Source organism: Python bivittatus, unplaced genomic scaffold, assembly GCF_059951505.1.
Source record: "Python bivittatus isolate LINGU-HERP-01145 unplaced genomic scaffold, Pbiv_v1 ctg000610_np1212, whole genome shotgun sequence".
NCBI lineage: Eukaryota > Metazoa > Chordata > Lepidosauria > Squamata > Pythonidae > Python > Python bivittatus.
The window spans coordinates 20,665,846-20,683,181 of NW_028277088.1; the positions used below are offsets into that span (position 1 = coordinate 20,665,846).

General features: G+C 36.3%; 1 protein-coding gene across 2 annotated transcripts in view; it reads left to right on the forward strand.

Moving 5' to 3' along the window:
* ITGA8 (integrin subunit alpha 8) overlaps positions 1–17,336 on the forward strand; it is a 132,375-nt gene that overhangs the window by 105,081 nt on the left and 9,958 nt on the right. For both annotated transcript variants that reach the window (XM_088150471.1, XM_088150472.1), the window contains 2 exons: positions 1,264–1,377; positions 11,831–11,932. In XM_088150471.1, the coding sequence (XP_088006597.1) occupies positions 1,264–1,377; positions 11,831–11,932 (216 nt within the window). The remainder of the gene's footprint in view (positions 1–1,263; positions 1,378–11,830; positions 11,933–17,336) is intronic.

Genomic DNA, 17,336 nt, shown 5'->3' on the forward strand with positions numbered 1-17,336 from the left:
TTTTGTTTTGTTTTTTTAAGATCTGCTTTAGCCTTTAATTACAAGGCTCTTTTTTGATCTAGTATGACTGTGAATAGAAAGAAAGACATGTCTTCATTGCTCCTACATTATAGAGAATAAACACTTTGGCTAGATTAAAGAGCGATTAAATAAGAAAAGCTAAACAAATACTTCCTTTAAAACATTGCCTTTCAGTAAGTTCTGTATAATCAGTTTCCTGCTGAGGAAGTGGATGGGAGTTGAACAAACACACACACATAGACACACACACACACAATCTCTCATTCAGTTTTAATGAAGAAACATTTGCTGTGATATTCTATAATTTTGGGTACAAATTTAACCTGGCATTTACAGAGCATAACATTATATAATTCCAATTATTTTTCTAAGACAGCATTTTATTTTACAGAAACCCAGTTTATCAAGTTCTATATTGAGGGACTTGGGGATTTGGACACAGAAGTCTTATAACTCAGTGTTTATTGTGATGTACAATTTGCACCCACTCATAAATGCACATATGTACAGGTGGCTCCTTGTTGCCTATGATGTATCATCATCCAACTGACGATCCCTTGTTTTAATTAATATCGTGACTATTTACATTACTGATGATTCTTTCTGAAATGCTCAGAGTGTTCTTAGCAAATGTCAATGTTTCCTAAACTATATCCCGCAAAATGCTTGTATTCTCTAAACAGCACTATACTTTCAACATACTGTAATGAAAAGTGGATTTTCAGCATTTGTTACATCCAAGATCAAATAGCAAAAGGAACTTAATGTTATGCTGACTTTAAGACTTTTAACAAATCATATTTCAGATACTGATGGCATGATATGCCAGCTCATGCGTCCCATTAAGACTTATAAACAATGTTTTAAATGTAAGGGGGAAAAAGAGCATTGTTAAAATGTTATGAAGACATCACTAAATATTAACACAAGTACTATTTCCTTATGCAGCTTACTCAGAAAATTGAAATTTAACACTGAAACCAAGAATTTAGTTCAGAAACATAGGCATTTTCTTTTTTTGAATTGTCAGTTCTCCAACAAGACATTTCTTTACTTAAACAGATCTATCAAGAAGTTAAGCTGGTATTATTTCTGTCTTTTAAAATCGAGCATTTCTTTTTTTTTTTTCTTTCTTCTAAAAATGAAAGCTGAGCATGTTGGTATTCTAGGTTCTCCTAATGGGATTTGACCATGTGAATGTCTTCAATAAATAGTTAGCATGTCTTTTTACTTTGTGTACAGAACTGCACAAATGTGGAATGTTTAATGATAACCTGTTCAGTGGGGCTCTTGGAAAGAGGGAAAAGTGCTGCATTGAAAATCCGATCTCGTTTATGGGCTTCAACATTTCTCCAGGTAAGAAAATGCAAGCTAATAGTATTTCTATCCTGTGCATAGAATACATTTGTGCATTGCAGCTGTAAGCATAGGTGCCTGTTGCTTCTCAGAGATACTGGAAATCCCACTTTACTCCAGTTCAAGCAGCATCAAGAAACCATTTTGATTTCTGCATAATCAAACATAAATTTACCATTTTGAAATAAATGTTTTTTCCTTTTGCAATGTTTGCAATGTACCATTTTTAAACATGTAATGTGTGAAGCAGTTTTGAAAATATGGCAGAGTGAGATCTGATTTCCCAGATCTTCAACTTCTATTCCAATTAGCAATTGGACCATACTAGCTCTCAATAAAATGCAAGGACTATGTCATTCAGGTCAGTCAATCAATCAATTGATATTTTCTCTGGAAAGTATGTAAATCTTGCAATATATTGCTCCTAAATTGCTCTCAGTTGATAGGTTGATTTCAGGATCTCATGAAGGAATGTGTGAATCTTTTATTTTATTCTACAGCATTGTCTCAAGCAGCCTTTCCCTGCCTGCCTACCTCTCTACAAAATATTTTAAATGTTTGGGGGAAAAAAGATAGGAAACCCCTCCCATTAAGAATTCTGTTCTGTAGTCCAATGTCACACATTGCAAAATAATGGAACAGCGTCTCCTTTCAGATATGAAAGCATAATCTTGATTTAATCCATTATTATTTATTTTAAGAATAAAGAATGCATATTTCATTTCAATGAATTTTATGTTGATATTGATTTTGTGTGATTTATTCAATGATTGCCTAACTTTCCATAGTATTAAAATGACACGATGACTATTCAATCTTGCATCTAATTGTAATCTGTCATCTTAAAGCCTAGCATTTTATCACAAATTGGAGCTATATGAAGTGAGATGATTAAACGAACTTGAGTAAACAAGGAGCTTAAGGACTCTCTAATAGCCAACAAAGATAATGAAGGCTGTTGAATAAAAGCCAAGAAGAACAAGGAAGAATTTGGCTGTGTTTCAAAACTTGAATTAACAGAAACATACATTAAATTTTGTTATTGATGTGGCTGAACTTTCAAATCATCAGTTTTCTAATTCATACAAAGAAAAAAAAGCCTTATTTGGTTAGATTAATTGCATTTCTAGTATGGCTTCTATTGATTTTCTATCTATATTAAATATAATACACAGCCATTGAAGAGGCAATCTGTATAGTATAGGGGTAAGCAATGGGGAACCCCTGAGCCCCAGAGCCTCAATATGCCCACAGATTCCTCTTCTGGGGGCCTGGGGGGCTCTTCCCCCACCCACAGTTCTTTGAGTTTAGGGGAAAAAAACTTGCATAATGTGTCTGAAGTATGACACCAATCTTATGTTATAACTTAACGACAGATTATAGAACCCCAATTTAAAGAGAGAAAAAATGTTTGTATCGAGAGCAGGAGTTTACAGCCTAAAACTCCAGGATGGCATACAGCTTTAGATGTGACAAATGAAGCCTTTGAAACAGAATTTTACTTTTTAATGTCATAGAAGGGAAGCTTACTAAATGTAGAGCTTGTAAACACAGTGAATATGTTTTATGATTTAATATGTTTAATGATAATAATAATTTTCATTCAGTTGAAATGAAATGAAATTTACTTTTTGTCTTGGATCTCCTTAATGGGGGATGTCCTCCACCAATACCATTCAGCGGACAAATGCAGTCCTTGTCCTGAAAAAAAAGTTGTGTCCCACTCACTACCTTAGAAGAATATCCATGATACTGCTGTTCCTGAGTGGAAAGTTTTTTCCCCAAAATATAGCTCAGCAAGCCAAATGCAATGGGGCTTGGTCCTATGGCGTTCATAGCAAACCTACTTTCACAGATTAGAAGATCATTCAAATCTGAAGAGAAACCTGAATTCTCCTTAATAGAGTTGGCTACTGAAACTGTGAAAAACAATTATTTTCCCTTCCTTCTCCTCCTCTTCTCTCAGGAATCCCACCTGCAAGCCAGATGCAATTTAATTTTGTCCTTATATGCCTTGCTTGGCCTCCATTTTATACCTTTGGAGTGGGTTGTTGACTTCTGCTGTTGTGCTTCATTGAGACCAAAGCAGGCACCGTCATCCATCAACAGGCCTACTGAGAACTCTTGCTTTTTACTTCTTAGGTGGGCTGATAGGTGATGTGCTTTCCAAATTACCTCTGCCTGAGTCTGGGTAGTATGCAGACAGATTCTGGACTCAGCATGTCTTGGAAGTGCTTAGCTATTTGGAATCCAAGTTAAAAAAGGTTTCACATTTGCTGAAACAGAAACTTTCATTTTTTTAGTATGATAATAGATTGAATACATTTAACATTTGGAAGGGTGCTAATACTCCAGAGAATGATAAAAGGTATCATTACAACCATATGTTTGTGGAGCTCTCTAAACCCCCTCACCTCTGTAATACAGATATAAATTTATAATGCTTAATATTTCTTTTTTTTTTCTAACAATGTTTTATCCCATGCCAAAGGTGGAGATAGATAAAGAAGAACTGGCCCCACACTACTGATGACTGATGTGAATGTCTTAAAAAAGTCACCAACTTACATTTAAATGAAGATATGGGTTAGGATCCTTAATAGAACATATCTTACATATCTTCATGCAAATGCGGGAATGTGCCCCTTTAAATACATCTATAAGCACATAAGATTCAGAGATAAAGCCCACAGTGTTGTAGGTGGGACAAGTCATAGATCCAATCTCCTTTGAACTAATTGAAAATAATTTCTGAAAAAAACTAAACTTATATTGGAAAACTGTTCCAGTGCTATAACATTATATTTTGAACTGTCCACTGTTTCTACTATTCCAGCAAAAATTGAGTGTTTAAGCACTAGAAGCTTAAATCTTGCCATACTCAAGAGAAATATGTCAACTGAATATGTAAGAGTGGAAACGTAGAGTGTCTATATTCAGGAGAAATCTGAAGGAATCAATTGCAGGTTGTTGCTGGCTGTGAATATTGTATGAATAGCTTTGCATCACAAACAAATTGCTCTATGCATATTGAAATGATACCTTGTACAAGGTTTTTCCCACATCAGTCCCTCCCCATCTTCCGTCTATATTAAGTGATAAAAATTGAATTCCTAGAGCTTATGAAGCAACTGTTAGGATTCAATGGCCCAAGGCACAGTTTAAGTTTTTAAAAGAAGTTTGGCATATAGTAATCCCCAGGAAATGTACTGCAGTAGGTTTGTGACAGGCTCAAAATTGAAAAAGAATGCATTCAGTGGTGAAAGAAGTTTTACTGTTTACCACAGAAAGGCTCTATGGAAATGGCTCATGTTCTTTACTGCTCATCCATTAATCATAGAGTGTGTGTTTGATTATGTCAGGAGGATAGGATGTGTCTTTAATTTAGGATTTTTCTATAGTGTTTAAGTGGCTTGCTTGAATATATGAAGTTTTGCACAGGAAATTATTTTGCTTTATATCACCCAGAGTCACTCTGCAGTGAGATGGGTGGTGACAAATTTGAAATATAAATAAATAAATCATGTTACTCATACAAACCTATACAGTGTTCTCTTTCAGGGTAAGCTACGTTATACAAAACATGAAAGAAAGCATGAGAAATAGAAAGCAAAAGAAATTGAAGACATGAGATAAGGAAAAAGAAAGGGAATAAATCTAAATAAATTTTATACAAATACAATCCACTGTACTTTTCTGTCCTTGCAAATCATTCTTGCTTCTACCATGTCCATATGCCAGTTCATACTCTACTCTTTTTGCTCTTTAAACCTCTCACATCTTTCTTTTTAAGGATTTTATCAGCAACATCCAGCCACAACTTTCTCAGTCTTCCTTTCCTCTTAATATTTCCCTCTTCCTTCATGTTTGTTATGTGGTTCAGGTCTCATTAATTCTCTGTAAATGACCAGATCGTCTCAACTTATTTCTTTAATATTGATTACTAATTTCTGTATATAATCCACATTCATTCCTAACCTTATCTCTCTTTTTTTTTATCACACATACTTCTTAAGTACTTAATATTTGCTGCAAAACATTGAGGTTCTCAACAACACAGCCTGGTTTGCATACAAAAGTACACACTCATTCACATGCGCAGCCAACACACCTCTAATATGACAATAAATATTCCTTATATATTTGCCCACAGACACAACCAAAAGGACAGAGGACATCCTTGTCTTATTCCTTAATCAGTGTTGAACTACTTGCTAAACATTCAATATACTCTTATGTACAGTATGTTTTACTTCCATCATATACTGGTCTTATGAATTGAGTAACCAACATTCAACTCTGTATTTGCACAAAAGCATAATTGAGGCCTAGCATACACTTTCTCTAAATCAGCAAAAACAATAAATTTTCTTTCTCACATTCACACATTTCTCAGTGATGTACTGAAGTGCAAAAATCTGGTCTGCATACCTGTACTCTTTTCCAAATTTTGCTCATTCTTACCTCTCACACTCTTTCAATCAAAGTTCTGCCAAGCACCTTCCCAGGCACAGTTAACAAAATAATTCTACTGTAGTTTCTATATTCTAGCTAGTGCTTAATTGTATTCAATATCTGGAAAAATAGAAAGTCAGAATATTTATGGGATCTAATATCAAGAACAACATGTTTTGATGGATTCTTGCTTACACAGAAGACTGAATAAATAATTGTTGTTAACAATGAACTACGTAAATCTATTGGTGGAAATTATGGCTGCTGTGCCTTTCTTTAATTACAGTTAAAGGAAGCCAATACTCTGCCATACTTTGTTTATTGAGTTTTGATCATCTGTCTCAAAATGGTAGGGCTGTGTGGGCCAAAATTTAGCAGTATGACTGAAATGGGTCCCAGGTCCCACAAAAAGAGCTTTGGGGACTGCAGGCCACAAATTTCCTACCTCTGCATAAGCCTGTTTTTGCTTCCTAATTTGACTATCAGAAAGGGCAGATATTGCTGTGGTTCTTAATTAAACAGATTTTATGTAGATAGGAGCCAAGAAAAATAAAAGAAAGAAAATATTGAAGAAACTGATAAAACATAGCACTGGTGGCTCACAAGAGAAGCATGGTAAATCTGGTATTTTAATTTAATTTACCTGCTAAATCGTATCTTCTCCCCAAGAGAAATGCCAGCGAACCAATATACACAGATTTTATTGAGACTCTAGCTAGCACAAAAACCATCTAAGTCTTTGCATAGTTATCTTTAAGTTTTACACACACATACCCATCACTTTTCATGATTAAAGGTGGCTATAACAGTAGAGAGCCTTTTCCACCCATGAAACTTCTCCATGCAATTGAGAACCCTGGAAAATTAGAGTTCTTAATTCCTCAGAGATGTTTCATGAATAAGAAAGCCAACATTTACAGCACACAATGGTCCTCTGTATGTAAAAGGCAACAAAAATAATGAATTTTGACAGTTTGAAAGGATTTGAAAAGAATTGGAATTGGAAAATTGGGTATAAAGCAGTGGTGTCCAATAGATAAGGAACTGGTTAAAAGGAAGAAAGGCAAGAATGACATGATTATGATGTCAAAAAGTAGACTTTCAAGATGAAGGAAAGTTACAAATAATGTTGCTGGAGGACCAGTGTGAGATCTATTTTATTTTTATTAACATCTGTAGAATAGAGGTGGGAGTTTACTGATAACCCTATCTAGAGAGACAGTATTATTACTACAGGAAACCATCAAGAAATTATACAGAGTGAACTGGATGATCCCATGACCTCAAATAAGAGAAATGGAATGCAGTGAAAAAATGCAAACTGTTGTGGTCATATACCAGGGGACTAATAATAAACATATTTGCTATCTTTGTGGGATTCAGTAGCTGGAAATAATAGAAAAAGAAGATTTGGAAAGGAGATAACTTTAAAATATCACATAGGGTCATGAATTATAGTGGAGATTGTTATTTTATCTTAAGAACTCACTTTATAGAAGACTTTAATGGGAGGATTTTACATAACATTTTAAAACTGAGACTCTCTCTGTGTGATTATTTGTTTCACCAAAATAGATGCTCAGCTATTTACATGCCATCTAGAAAGCTGAAAATGATGGTTGTGTCAATAATGGTGCACACTGACAATAGTAAAGTGGAAATCAAAACTGCTTATAACACACCTGACAAAAAGTATTATCTGAATTATAGAGGATCATCTAGAAGAGCAAGGGATTTGAAACCAAACCATGTCTCTTTCTCTTCTGTGATTCTAATAAGAGTAAAATCAGTAAGTGCTGTTTAGATTTCTTTTCATTTGCAGATAAGCAACATTGAAAGCTGAACTAGAGGCTATCACAAACAGTGTAATAGTAGTCCAGTTGCTGTTTTGAAACTTGGAAAGCTGCTTTAGAAGGAAGGGTGTTTTGAATCAGAGAGAGCAAGGAAGAGATCCTTGACTCTTCCCCACATAATGCTTTTCTACATCAAATCACTCATTCAAATCAAATAGTTTTCCTCATTTTATTGGAATACCATTAAACATGTCTTGTTTAATTCTGAGAACCCATTTTATCCATTTGTATGCAACTTATCCTGGATTTTCAGACCAAGTGAGCTCTATGATGGCCTTTGGATCCAGAGTTCAAAGTAATATGTGAATGAACAGTAAATCAGGAAGATTGACGGTATGGTCCCCTGTACAACAGACAGATCTGTGTTTGAAGAGCTCTGAAAAGATGGTCCTCTATTTGGATTGGTCTTGCACAATCTTTAGTTGTAAAGAAGAGGAAGAAAGGGGAACCCCCCATTCTCCACGGTTTCTAACTGCTGCTGTACATATAAATTAGCATGTGTGCATTGTTTTGGTGATGCCAAACTGGCCACTCTGTTGTCAGTGATAGGAATCAAAAACCTAAATGAAGAGCAACCACATATTAGGAAGAGAATTGCTCAGTCCTTTGTTAGCTGTTCTGGATATCTGGAAAGCTGTTCTGTATTTTCTAAATGCCTGGTATTAATAATGCCAGCATCTGAAATCAAGAAGAAGGGAGTTGGTCAGCTGATTTCTTCTCACAAGAAAGAAGTAAGAAGCTCATCACATAAGCTTTTGAATGAGTATGTGTTTGCATAAGCTCCACCCACCAGAGCAAAGGTCAGGGTCTAGCATACTCATAAATCCTCTTGCTGATGAGAGATAAAATAACTGAAGGAGGCCTGCTCAGAACAGCAGCTGCAAAGGGGGGAAGTATAGCTGCAAGAATGGGGGAGCATGCTGACGCTGCAGGAAATTCCAAGGGATATAAACATTTACCACTGGTGAGATAAAAATTCTGGCCTCATTGAAAATGTACCAAAGAGAGCCCCAAAATTTGTCCTGTAGCAGAGAGCCAAGGAGATCTTCCTTAGGCGTAAGTCAGGAATCCCCCAATACATGTTTCCCTATGATACCAGTACTGTATATTGTGCCAGCAAATAAGGCAGTTTCTTTTTGCTTGGCAAAATAGACCTTAAGAAGACAGGAAATATCTTTTATATCTTCACTTGTTTGAGTTTCCAAGTAGACTGTTGTATGCTTATTGCAATTTTAATCATATTGCAACTTTTTTGTGTATGGATTTAGATTAGATTGTTAAGATAATTCAGATGTTCTGCCAATTATTCTGGGTCTCTCAAGAAAACTGTGGAACAGCTGATAAAAATGAGAGTCGTACCCTCTAAGGCAGTGTTTCTCAACCTTGACAACTTTAAGATGTGTGGACCACACTCCCAGAATTTCCCAGCCAGTATGGCTGGCTGGGGAATTCTGGGAGTTGAAGTCCACACATCTTAAAATGGCCACGGTTGAGAAACACTGCTCTAAGGATTTACTTGAAAAGTCTCTTCAGGTCATGCCTACGTTTCAAAAGCATGATAACACTGCGGAATTGTGGTATGCATCCATGGAGAAAAGAAAAAAAATAAATGCTGACAGGATTAGAACAGCATTTCCCAGCAAAGGCAACACAACTCCTTGAAGAGCAATTCTGAAGTTCAACAAGGCAATAAAGGTAAGGGGTATTAGGGTAGTATGGGGGATGTGGTGGCGCAGCGGCTTAATGACGCTGAAAGTTGCCGGCCAGAAATGGTCGACGCTTCAGCAGTTCGAGTCCAGCCTTCGCGTTAACAGGGTGAGCTCCTGTTTCCTCCCCAGTTCCTGTCAACCCAACAGTTCGAAAACTCACGTGAGTAGATAAATGGGTACTCTTACTCCGGTGGGAGGAAAAATGCTGGCGGCACCTTGCAAAAGGAGTCAGGAGCAGTTGCCGGTAAGCGCAAAACCGCGCTCGCCCAAAAGGGCGCAAAGCAACGGAAACCCTGCCTCCTGCGCTCGCCAGCTGGGCTCTGCTCTAGGAAGGAGGCTCTGGCAAACCACTTCTGAAACACCTTGCCTTGAAAACTGCAAGGACTCGTCTAAGCAGTCACTGCAGAGTCGGTAACGACTGAGCATAGATTAAAAAAAAAAAAAATTAGGGTAGTATAGAGAAACGTGTCAAGGTTATGTGCGTGCTCTTTCCCAGAGTTTATAGTGTTTTCCTTCACAACTGTATAAGTCACAACTTGTACAGAATTTGATTATGATTGTAGTGATTGTTAAGATTATAAGATATTACTAAAATAGTATAATAATGATAAGTGTTAACCATAAAGTGAGAAGATTTGGATAAAATAGGCTTATCTGTTATTTGTCTGCTGGTGGGTTTTTGTCTATAATATGTTATTTATAATTATATTTTAAAAGCTATAATAATTTAGAAATCAGTGTACAACAAATTTAACTTAAAATTTGAGTCCTCATTTGTGAGCACTTTGATAGGCATGCTGCAATTAACAGATACCAGTGTGGATTTGTTACAAAACATGTCAGACAAAGCTTATCTTACCTTGCTAGAGCTATTAGCTTAGCAGATCATGGGAATGTTGTAGACACAGGGTATCTGGAACTCAACAGAGCCTCCTATAATTCTCTTCTTAATAAAATGAAACAACATGGCTAGATGACACTACTATTAGATGGACTCAGAGTTGGCTGAAGGGTTCCACTCAAAAAGTACTTGTTAACGACTCAAATTCAGCTTGGAGGGAAGTATCAGAGGTTCTGTCCTGGACATTATGCAGTTCAACATTTTTATCAAAGATTTGGTTGGAAGGTGGAGTTGAGGAATGTTTATGAAGTTTGCAGTTGACACAAAGCTGGGAGGGGCAGCTAATATTACAGAGGAAAGAAAGAATATTAAAAAAGATTTGGACAGATGTAAACACTGGGCTAAAATGAACAGGAGGGAATTTAACAAACAGAAATGCATCTGGGTTGGAAAAATGAAAGGCCTAGGTATTGGATGGGGGAGATCTGGTTTGGCAATAGGACATATGAAAGGATCTGGATATCTTTGTAGACCACAAGTTAAACATGACCCAGCTGCTAAAATGCAAACATTACTTTGGAGCACATTAACAGAAGCAGAGTCCAAATCATGGGAAGTAATTGTCCCACTTAACTCTGCCCTGGTCAGACCCCATTTGGTACTATATATCCAGTTTTGGGCATCACAGTTCAAAATGGGCAATAACAAAGTAGGTTCAGAGGAGGGCTGTCAAGTTGGTGAGGGGTCTTATTGTAAAAATACTTGTTGCCCTGGCTCTCCACACATTGGAGAAGAAAGGATTTTCCAAAACAAATTTTGCTCTGTAATTGATGGGAGACAACAGAGCCACACGTATGGGACATACAGAAAGAAGCAGAAAGGACCAGCATGTAAAATCTCACTTTTCATGCTCTCTGTTCCAATGTCATGAAGTCTAGAATGTTATACTGTAGGGAACATTTCAGATAAATATTAAGAACATTTGATTTATTTCTTTAACATGAGAATTTTCTCCATAAGGATATACCACAAACTCTACCAGATTAGGCCAATGGTCGTTTTTGGGGGTTAGGCAAATATGTTTTAGATAATTTGGCTCTCAGAATTATTAGCCCCATCCAGCATGGCTGTTGGGAAGATACTGCAGTGCTAATCCAAAACATTTGGAAGGCAATAGTGGTGATTAAGCTATCCAACTGAGCCTCAAAAGTTTCAAAGCTGTTCACCAATAATAGCCCTATCCTCCATAAATTTACTTACTTCTAAACAATCTAAATTCGTGGATTTCCTATGAGAAGGCAGTGAACTCTTTAGTTTAAGTATATGTTATATAAAGAAGCATCCTTTTATCAATCCTGATTCTTCCTGTAATGGATGACTTTGAATTCTAACATGAGGGATGGAGAAAAACATCTATCTACTTTTTCCATATTGTGTATAGTTTTATATGTTTTTATCTTGTTTTCCCTCTGCTTCCTTATTCATCTTTTAAGTCCCAAACTTACTGTCTGTCATCACAGGACAAATTAAGATTCAGTTGTTATCTTAGCCTAAGAAGACTAATCAAAGCTCTTTTTCTGTATCATATTTTTCAGAGGAAAAATTACCGCTATGCTCTTTCCATAAATGTGTCATTTGAAGTAAAGAAGATGCCATACAAAGTTCAGCCGGCAAAACTTCCTCAAGGAAGCATAGCTGTGAGTACCACAGAAAATAAATATAGTACATTAATGTCCATTGTTTGGATAATTTTGATTACTGTGACAGAATATATTTATAGACAGGAGTCCAAGATAAGCGTTTCCTGTGTTTTTTAATGCAGGCCCATTCTTTGAATGCTATTTAAAAGATTGTCATCTGAGAGAGTTTTCAAATAATCATAATGTTAGTTGTGTTTCTATTTTAATGGTTCTTAGTTGCGTATAATAAGGAAAAAAAATTCCAATATATCAGGGATAGATATGCTTCTGGTACCCGGAGTACACATGACCTTCTTGGAAAGGGCAATGGTTCCAGTGAATGAGGCAGTAATGCAAAATGAGCAAGATTATGTTACACACATGCTACATTTGCTTGTTTGCTTATAATTCACATTTCTAAAGCCACCCAATTTCTCAACAACTCTGGGCAGTGTACAAATTGAAAACTGAAGAAGTAGAGCAACATCAGAGAGCAGAAAAGAAAGGTGGTCTTACCAGTGGAACAGACATAGGAACCCCTCACAGAGGGAGCCAAAACTGGAGGAAAGAGCCAGGCCTTCAAAGCTCGTTTAGAGAACAATGTGGTTGGGGCTGTTTGACACTCTGGAGGGATGCTGTGCCAGTGGGCAAGTGCCACAACAGAAAAGCCACACCACCTGGATCCCATCAGATGACATTATTTAATGGATGGGACCTGGAGCATACTGATTCTGTTTGATTTTACAGGATGGGCAGAAACAACATGAGTTTAATAAGTAGGTCCTATGCCACATAGAGATTTGTAGGCAATAAGCAGCATTTTAAATTGCAACGAGAAACCTATCAGTAACCAATGTAGTTAGCAAAGCCAAGGTGTTACATGGGTATGTATGCTTATAACTGCTTGCTCCATCCTAGACTACCTGAAGCTTCTAAGTTGTCTTCAAGGATAGCCCTATGAAGAAAATAATTTCAATACTGATCCAAATATATAATTGTACATACAATTTTACCAAAGACACTCTATGGTATGCATTATTCTCTAAAGCATTTTGGTATCTTTTTGTGCAACTGTATCATGACATTTAGAGAAATCCATAAACTCAGCCTACATTCCAATCTGCATATTAGCCCAGGAACTGAGAATCTGTTCAGTTTACACAAAAATACTGATTGAACAAAATCCTGGAATATACTCACTGCTGAGAGTAAACATAAGGATTATTTCAGAGAGTCATAATTTCTAATTGAGTGGGAAGCTGATATATGCCAAACCACACGGATATAGATATAGATATAGGTATGCTGAGATATATGAATTATATGTATTTAGGCTATTCATTTTTATTGTCTTTCAAACTTTAAAAAATAAGTATTAGAATCAGATCCTTATTATGTGCCACTAAGAATTAGTACCCATTCCTTAATAGCGAAGAGAAAACATCATAGGAAAAATATTGTAAGATAAGAAGGATTCAGCCAAGAAGAGTTTTTTTTTTTTTTTTACTCTAGCTCATGGGTGGGTACTGATACTACTTGAAGAAGGATGATTTACTTTTAGGCTAAAAAGCTGAATGTTTTGATCCTTTATATTTGTTGCTCATCCAAAGAATGAAGATAAATTCTGGCACTTAGGTGTGTATGTGTTTGCCCTGCATGTGCTCTGTAACAAAAACACATGTTCTTTAAAATGGCTGCTAAGTATCGTCTCCATCTGCACTGCTGTTTTCTCCTGCAGGTGATAGCCTGCTGTTCTCAACAAGTTTCAGATGATATGCAGAATGATCAGATAAGTGTTTTTAAGGACTGCTTGAGCATGAGGCATATTTTTCCATATAGTTGATTTATTGCCAGATGCCCAAAACAGACTATAAACTCTTGAAAAATGATAGTGCTTTTATGTCTTCTCGGATCTGACCATGTTTCATGGAGATTTGCCAATTCTACAACTTGATGTGTTGTAGGCAGAAATTCTTTTGAAGTTTCTACTGGCTATGCTTTTATATACTGTCCTCCAGGAATCAATCAATAGAATATTCATTGTAGGTCCAGGAGAGATATTTGAAACTTCAGGCTTTTTACATGAGCCAAAGTAAGGGTTGAAAGTGTTTAGAAATTCATATAAACAATCTTCAACATTATTATAACTCAGAATGGTCCTCATACAGATTTGATTTTCTTTTTCCTACTTATAGAATGCTTGTACAACAAACTTTAGAGTTCCTAAACTACTACTTTCCAAAGATACATAAGCAGTGTTTATGTATGTATCCACCAAAAACTAGTCAGGCATTATTTTTCTATTCAACAATCAATTGCACCCTCAACAGAAAACTTTGTTGCTTCTCTTTGTATTATCACATGATATGAGTGCAATCAGGAGCTAAGCATTCCTGATCTTGTTAGGAGTTATTTGTAATGTATAGAAAAGATAATCCAACAGCCATGTGGATGAAGAAATTCACAGGGAGATTGGGTGAAGAGCGAGTAACAAAATGTACACTGTGATGTCACAACATAAACTCTACCTATTACAGTATTGCTTTGTCCTTGCATGTGATATTACAAGTACAAAGAAAAGAACATGTGCATTTTGCCATCATTGTAGTTGTGGACATTTACAATAGTAACTGATGTATATCACTTAGAAAAACCTCTGGTTTATTGATCTAAAACTTTGTTTCCCAATCTTCCTTCAACTCAACCTTCCCCAACCTCCAGATGGGTTGTTGGTACAATTCTCAGAATTACCATTGACCATAACCAGTGAGCATAATCTTAACACATCTAGAAGAAGCCAGGTTGGGTTTACAATGCTTTCAAAGAAGCAGAACAATACTATTTCATATGATTAATTTTCTTACAACTCATTTCAACTTGTTCTACATTTACCTTGCATATATGAATGCAAATAAGTAAGAGCTTTCTTGAATCAGACTAAGGAGCCATCAAATCCAGCATTTCTTTTCCAACCAATGGATACCAGATGCTTTCCAGGAAGCCCATAAGTAAAACATAGCAATAGCCCATCTTTATTTTTAGTGCCCAGTACCTAGTATTCAGAGATATATTGTTCTTAGATTTTAACATTCCAGTTAGATCATTTTCATATTCACCTGGATAGTATTGATATCTGAAGGAACAATATGTTTCATTCAGAATTTCACTATGGTGTTCCAGTTGGCACCAAGATCTTTTTGTAGTCTGTCTCTCCATGTTGTAGGAGGTCATCTATGTGGGCATGTGCATACAGCTACCACCATGTCACTTTTGTGTCTACTTGTTTTCTTTCATGACATCTTTGAAATTAGTCTCTCTTTCAGATTTCCTCATTTCTGATTCAGTCTTTCTCCAGTGAGATATCATATGAAAATGAGTGGCACAATGATACACAGTAAGCAATGTGTATGATGTATGTGCCTGTTTTCAGATTTGTGAATATAAGAATGTAAGAAATTGCTCTGTGAGAAAGAGAACCCTGTGAGAAAAGCATCCAGTAGAGCTCAGCTCACTCTCATTTTGTTTCCCATCACATTGTATGGCAGTAATTTCCATTAATTAGTTGCATGCTGTGTGAAAAAGTGAGATACTCTTTAGGGTTACGTTGTGAAGAAGAATAATGGCCATCCTCATGGCTAAAAGCAAGGCTATAATGTCAGCAGACAGGCTTCCTCTTTTTTAGCAATTCTGACTAATAAAAACTCAATAATATAGATTACATGTTGATCATTTTGATCAACATTATTTTTTTCCCAGAAAACAAAGTTCATGGTTAGACATTTAATCCTCACTGAGTTGTGTAGGATTTAAAACACACATGCATACAGAGAGAGCTTTCTATGGATTATGCCTGTATCTCATAAATATTTAGTTGAAAAAATGGAATTGGTTTAAATGTGCAACACTTACAGCCAAGGATGTGCTGGAGAGATTTCACAGGAGCCCTTATTTAAAAATTTTTTTTGATAAAACTTAATCTTGAAACCAAGGTGAAAGAGTGTAGAAAGGATTGCTGAGGAGGAATCCGCTGACTGTGGCCTGTCCGGGGGGTGTGTGTGTGGAGGAAGAATTAAGGCAGATCCACAAGGGTTGCAACTTGATCCCATGTAAAGGATGTCAGGTAAGAGAGTTTGTGAAGAAGATTCACGAGAGAGCAAGTTTGTGTATTGTCATCTGGCAGTGTTAATCATGCTTGTCTATCTCAAGTGACTTGGCTCCATATTACCAGCAAGATAGAGAAAGTCAGAAACCACCAAGGCAAGACTTCTCTTGCCCCACCTTCCCCACTCCCACTATCTGTGAGCAGAGACTCCTTGTTAACAAATTGGTAGTATGATACTGTTTATAGTCTAGGATAATCTTTCTAGAGGCATTGAACTACAACTCTCTAATTTGCCTTATTGGTGTGTCCAAAAGTCTGGATACTCCACCACACCTGGAACCCAACAAATCAGGTAACATTTGGAGATGCAGAAGGCTCTATAATTTCAGTGATGCTTGTAGAAAATAAATGACCAGAAATAGTTTTTTTTTTTTTTTAATTAGCCTATGCTCTCTTTAAAATATATTTATGCAAGGGAATTATAATATGAATGCACACATGTCAATATTAATTATAAAGTTGATCTCAGGGGAGCTTTAAAAAGCTGCTCTGAAGTCTTTTTCAAACTGAAATCAATGCTAAATATTTGAGAATAACATACAAGAATAGTTGGAGTAATTTATGATCTTCTAACCTCTGAAAACAAAAATGATTAAAGATCAGAGAAAGGGGTGTTTTGTAAACAGGCACCAACAGCATTAAAAAATAACTTATTTACCATAAATCTAATGTTACCATAACTTTTCATCTATAACAGATAAATCAGGGTATGCTCATTCATTTGTAATTTTTAAAAAGAATAGTAAACTAAGTGTATCAAAACCTCAGAATTTGTCCTATAATTCTGTGCTTATTTTTGGGATTACATAGAAACTGAAATTTTCAGGCAGCTGTTTTCCTCTTTAAACAACCGGGTTGTTTAAACTGGGTTAGGGTAAGGTGGAGGAGTTTTGCCTTAGTGGGTGTTTTCAGAGCTGCATCACTGCCAATTTAAAAAAGGGGGTTCCTATGTGCCTCACTTGCAGCAGCACGTTGTTTACTAGATCACTTCCCACACTGCTCTCCTAATTGTAAAAATGTAGGAGTGAAAAACAGGATGGTGGGTTCCCATGGCAGTATCTCTCCATACTGAAAAAAACCCAGTGCCTCTGTGGATGTTAGTCAGTCTTTAGCTTTTCTGTGCCATGAAGGATCTTAATGATTCAATCAGAGTATTGCAGAAGTAATCAGATAGGAGCAGTAACTAGCTATGCTGGAGAATTTTGTTCAATCCACATTTTAAAATTAGCTGACAGAATTCATACTTCCCAGGTTAACATG